This window comes from Netta rufina (assembly GCF_964035555.1).
Source record: "Netta rufina genome assembly, chromosome: 1".
Lineage (NCBI taxonomy): Eukaryota > Metazoa > Chordata > Aves > Anseriformes > Anatidae > Netta > Netta rufina.
Genome location: NC_140123.1, coordinates 195,931,592 through 195,937,591, shown reverse-complemented (window position 1 = coordinate 195,937,591; position 6,000 = coordinate 195,931,592). Strand labels below are relative to the sequence as shown.

General features: G+C 42.2%; 1 protein-coding gene across 2 annotated transcripts in view; it reads left to right on the top strand.

The window, feature by feature from the left end:
• Positions 1 to 1,959: 1,959 nt before the first annotated feature.
• Positions 1,960 to 6,000, top strand: part of SEMA3C (semaphorin 3C) — a 123,247-nt gene continuing 119,206 nt past the window's right edge. The window contains exons 1-2 of one of the 2 annotated variants that reach the window (XM_084305951.1): positions 1,960 to 2,356; positions 5,420 to 5,560. In XM_084305951.1, the coding sequence (XP_084162077.1) occupies positions 5,458 to 5,560 (103 nt within the window). In that variant the 5' untranslated portion in view covers positions 1,960 to 2,356; positions 5,420 to 5,457. Of the gene's footprint in view, positions 2,357 to 2,847; positions 2,931 to 5,419; positions 5,561 to 6,000 lie in introns of those variants that run through there. The other variant, XM_084305952.1, reaches the window with a different exon arrangement.

The window sequence follows — 6,000 nt, the reverse complement described above, 5'->3', positions numbered from 1 at the left end:
ACTCTGTGGCATTTGGACATAACCACATTTCAAGGATGAGCAGCATCATGTTCACAGTCACACTGCCTGGCCATTGAATGAACAAGCTCTCTGATGGCTTAGTTTAACTGCTATGACAGTAAATGTTCATGCATTTCTGCAGTTTATTTGTGTTGAGCAGAACTGGAACAGCATCAGTACTTTTAAGGACTCATGATCTGGAGTGTTCAGTTCATCTGGTGGCAGCAATTAGTCTGTCTTAAAGCTATGATCTGAAGTGAGTAAAGCTTTTCAAAATTCTGGACTTCTTTTTTGGCATCAGATGAAAACATGATGCTTCGCTTCAGAGAAGCACTTCACCCCTTACTTTTTGTGTTCTCTGGGATTATAGGTGTCTTATAATGCAGTAATTTCTTGCTTGAAGAAAACATTTACTTTGCTATGCTGACACTGAGGCCTGGGTAAGTAACTGTCTTTGAAATACATGTGATCATAATTCTTGCAGGTGAACTTTTGCAAACTGGCCTGTAGACCAGCCATAAGGACATCCACGTGTATGGACAAAATCTGTTCAGTAATGGCTACTCCCTGCTCCCAGGCTACAATGCATTAGTGTTATTGATTGCTTTGGTTAGTATGGCCAGAGCATGTAATAGCTGGAAACAAAACTGTAACTTGAGCGTGTGCACTGATTCATTGTGGGTACTTGTTTACGTGTTAATGTACTTCTGCCTGTGGGACATGGCTGCATAAGTACTGAGAGATGTGCTCCTTTGAAGGAGTGCTGCAACAGTACCCGGCTATGCAACCCTTGGCTGGCTCACAGACCATCTTTCCCTGCAAGAGTGGAAATCTTGATTCAGAAGTACTCATTCAGCAGGTCAAACCAGAACAGAACATACTCAAAAAACAACTTAGGAAAACCTTTCCACAGGCCTTGTCTACCAAATGGCCCAGAACCCAAATAACATTGTTTGGAACATCCTAGTGGCTTTAATAGGGCTGTGATGCACTTCACATTTTCAAGATGAATTTCACCATTTTGGGTAAAATTTTTCAAAGCTGTCTGACTGCCATGAGAGCACTAATCTCATGAAAAACAAAAACAATAAAAACCTTTTGAACAACTAATAGCTCAGTAACTCAGTCAAGGCTGAACTTGAACAAACGCTGCTCCAGGCCTCCTCAACTACAAAAAAAAGTCAAAAAGCGTGTAGAAAAAACTCCTGGAGCAGTCAAGAGACTAAGCTACAAATCTTACTATGGATATAATGCTACTTTTTTCTCTAGCTTTCTTTTAGGTTTCAAATAAGGGAAATAATTCAGGAAAAAAAAAAAATATATATATATATATATACGTAAAAGAAAGAAATCCCTGTGTCCGGGGCTGGATATGACCGGCTTTCCTCCTTCACCACAACCCTGCCTCTTTCCCTCTCGTCACAGTGACATCTACCGGCCTCCCCCGAAAGCTCCCCCGGCACCCCCCCGCCCCGTTCGGCTCCCAGCTCGAGGCCCGGCTCCCCTCGGGGCCGCTCTCCGCCGGTGCCCCGCTCCCCTCTAGGTCCTCGCCGCCCCCCTCCTCCGGGCTCCTGGCCTCCGTCCCCGGCCGGGATCTCGCAGCGGCATCCGCGGCGCTGCCGTCGAGGCGCTCCGGGAGCCCCGGGCCGGCAACTTTGGCCGCGACTTTCCCTCCGCGCCCGCGGGTGAAGCTTGGAGAGCAACCTGCCGCTGTCTCCCCTTTAGATCCCCTTCCCCCCAAACCCTCTTACTGCATTATGAACCTCCCCGCCCCAGGAGGAACGAAACGCCGCGCAAATAGCCTGCGCGCCCGCGGGCGCTCCGCGCAGCTGAGTGGAACCGGCGGCCCCGCGGTGCCTGGGGCGGGCCGGGCCGGCGGCTGCTGAGCCCGGCGGGGTGTGGCCTCGGCGTTATTTATGAGCTCCAGCCCCTATTTGCTCAGCTAATGATGCACCGGAGGCCGCCGTGCCTCGCCTCGCTAGCGCGGCAGCGCCGAGGGCAGGGCAGCGCCCGTAACTGGAAACCAAAGGCTTCACCCTCAGCGCCCGGCCACTTTCCATTCACTCCTAGGTGCTTAATTGAGCGCAGGAGAGAAGCGCTCCCGGTGCCTTAGGAGACCAGCTGGAAGGACTGTTTTACAAAGGAACCAGGAGTACCTTTGCAACCACCACGACGAGAGAGTTTTCCTTTCCTTTTTTTTTTTTTTTTTTAACTGTTATTATTATTTTATCCCCCCCCCCCCCCCCCCCCCCAATGAGCCAAGTTTGGAATTAAAGCGTTCTGGTAACATCAGAAGAGTCCATAAACTGATAAAAAGCAGATAGGAAGCTGTATTACTGGTTCCTCCAATAGCTGGGTAAGCATAATTGAAAGTTCTCTTTCTCTGCTCTGATAGATGTGAAATGTGTTTGATGACTGAATTTTCCTATTGTTCACAGATAGTTAAAGCAATATTTTCTAGATTAGCATAGTCTGGGTTTTGGGGTTTTCTTTCACTTCTTTCTTTCTTTATTTTCTTCTGCTGAACAATTTTATTTACAGGATTTGAGGGTAGGACTGAGCCTGGAGCAGATGACACCTGCACAGCGCTTCACCGCAAAGCTGTATGATACTTTCCAAAGCAATGCAGCATGCTGGAAGTGACCTCTGTGGCAGGAAAACTTCAGCACTTTAATTTAGTAGTGGTTTGCCACCTTGTTTACAGCTAGTATAGGGTGTAAGAGCAGAAATGGAATTAGATATTGCTTTTTTGTCTGTCCAAAAAAGTTCTTTAAGAGGACTTGAAAAAGATTTTAGGTCTGTGGGTTGTCAGTGCAGATCATGTGCACAGGACATGCTGAATATAGTATCATGACTTACTGAGATAAATTCAGAACTGGGATATAAGCCCAGGGATTCAAAACTCCAATGAGTTTGTGTTCAGTTACCAGGTATGTAAATCTCTGAAATTAAACTTATTTCCATTAGGTAACTCACATGTCAGACACCCTGTGATACCTTTGTGGCACCGTATGCATGTATTATTTATGTGTCTAACAGCTGGGTAGGAACCATATAGCTTACAATTTGAATCTTACATTTGCCTGTCACTTCTGTGTTAATGGTGAAAATATGCAATTTTAGCAATGAAATGTAGCAGTGTGTCACTCCTGTAGCTGATTGCACTAGAATTGGCAGGAGGCATGAGAGTGGGAGGGAAAGAGTGCTGAAAGGGTTGATTTTATTTTTTTTTTCTTTTTGGTTCTTTTCTGTTGTTTTAATTATTATTTCTTACAGTGTCATTTAAGTGGAGAGGGAAAGCCACATGCTTGTTCCTCTGGCTTTTCATCTCTATTGCAAAGAAAGCATAGTGCTACTACTGTAAAGTACTAATCCCATTGCATCTGTTAAATCACATGTTCAGTATGATTGGCTATTTGTTTTGGCCTGACAAAGCTATTTTATCAGGATTTAATGGCACTTCTTTTTTAGAAGAGGGCTAAGTTAAAGGATATCCCATGGGCTAGTCTCAAGGTTTTGAATTTAAAGCCCACAAAGCAGTATTAATATTGAAGCTCGCGCAGCTTGTTTAAAAATTATTCTTGGCAAAAACTCTTCAACTATAATTCTATTAGTTAACAGACCCTTACTAATAATTTTGAACTGGGCCAGAATGGATATGTTTCTTCTGTAGACCAGATCTGTATCTGGAAAATCTCTGACACCGGTGTTTTTGTCAATTAGCAGGGTGGTAGCATTACTTGATCTGCATGCACTTCTCAGTACCCCAGAGCACACTGGGCAGGGTAGTTTACTGCTTGTGCTACAGAGCTGTGTGCTGTCTTGCATGCTCTCCATCCCACCCCCAACTTAGTATGAAAGTCTAATGCAGAGAGAAGCCTTTAAAAATGATTTACACTGAGTGGATAGGGAAGTGACAGACCTAGTAATGAGATATGGAGCTTTTACCTCTTAGTCACTGAAGTGGATACAACCCAAATTGGTGCTGACCTAAAGTCATCCCTGTCTAACAGCTGGTTCCTGCCATGATGGGGTGGTTGCAGCCAGTTCTTTTAGGGCAGGTGTGAATCTAAGGGACCAAATGAACAAGGTTGTAGAAATACTGTCTTCCACTGGAGGGACTGCAGTGCTAGAGCAGATCTGAGGTAAAGTGTAAACTGATTGCACAGGCAAGAGAACTCTTCATGAAAAAAAATATACATTTTGTATAATACATAAACGCTATTTTTAATGCTATCTTCTGGCCTTAGGAACTGTGTCCTTCAAAGTGGTGTCATTTACCATAGAATCCAGTATTCCACCTGATCAACCAATAAGTGGTGTCTAGTACAAAGGCTGTTGATGTCAAAATGGAAAAAAAATATATAAGCAGGGAAGAAGAATGTGGCTGAAATGAGACTCTTTTATTTTAACTTCAGCAGCTGAACTGAAGAACACCACTGATACCATTAAGACCAAAGCTGTTCTCATAGGTAAAATGACTTCAGAGTTTTTGGAGAGATGCAGTTGAGGAACATTAAAGATATGCAGTATTCAGCTTCTAATGTCTGCTGGATTTTATGGGTCTGGTCCAAAGTCCATTGGCATTGATAGAAAAGTGACCCTGACTTCAGACAGCTCAAGTCCACTGCGAGTCTTCCTGACCTAAGAAATGATGCAGATTTATTTTGTTGTGTCTTCTGGCTCTCTCAAGAGCTCAGTCTTCTCAACAGTTTACACACTGTCCAATGCAGGGTAACTGCAGTGCTCTGTAGAAGTCTAAGACAGTAGGTAAGCACACTGTAAGTAGCTATCCCAAAAAGCAAATGTCATTAATAGTTTCAAGCATGTTGAAATACTTTTGATTTCAATGTTTCTGAAATTAGTGACACGCATATTCAGGGTTTCATCTTAAAAGAGGATGTAGATGGCTGTTAGAGCACTCAACTTACAAAAACTCATAGCTCATTTCCAAGCACTGCTGATTTCAAATGTTAAAAAAAAAAAAAAAAAAAAGGGAGGGGGGGAGATCAAGTATGATGTAAACTAAGGAGAGAGGTCTAAAAATATCAGCCAGCTTTTTATTCATGAAACTTTATCTCCTGTCCTTGCTTTGCTCTGCTTTGACATTTGGTATAATTATTTTTCCAGCAGGTGGAATTGTCCTTATTCAAATAAACTGAATTTCATGTCGTAGTCTTATGTAGCCAAAACTAAGGCTCTGTAGGTTCATACTAACAGGCAGAGAGCTCTTTTTCCATCATGGAACACAGCTAGAGAAAACCATTTTCAGATCTATAAAGTAAAAAAACAGAAGTGCTGTGTCTCCTTCACACTATCATATATTATGGCTTCAGATGGAAGAGCTTTCTAGCACAGATTGTTCTATTGTTTTTCCTCCACCAAACTGTGTAACAGTAATGTTCTCTCTTTCTTTCAGGTTTCATTTCTTGGATATTAAGCTGCAAATCTGAAGAGATGGCATTTCTTGCACTGCACCTGGTGATTGGGATATTTATTTATTTTAACAGTGTAAAAGGATCTTCCCAGCCTCAAGCAAGGGTGTTTTTATCATTCAATGGTAAGACAGAAGATAAGCATTCTTAAGCAAATGTTATGACTGAACACTTTCGTCTCTGCCTTCCATTCAGTAACTGAGTAGAAATTATTTTTATTTTGTGTTCACAACTGTTTTTTGGTTTTTGTTTTTTGTTTTTTTTTTTGGTTTATGTTGCTGAGGTACCTGTTTAAATTTGATTATCACCTGAAGTTCATTCCTACTATAGTTACGGGTACATAAGTAATAATCCCTTCTCTTCATTTAGAAAATTATTATGACTTAATAGCAACAAAAAGGTTTTATTTCTTGATTTTTTTTCATTGGAAAGATAATAGTATGTGAAGTACATGTCATGTAGTGAAAGTTATTGGTAAGTCTAGTTGCTTTTACTTGGTAACCAGCTGAGAACTTTATACTTTGAAAATCAAGGTGCTTGAAGGTTTTACCAAGGTAGATGGGAA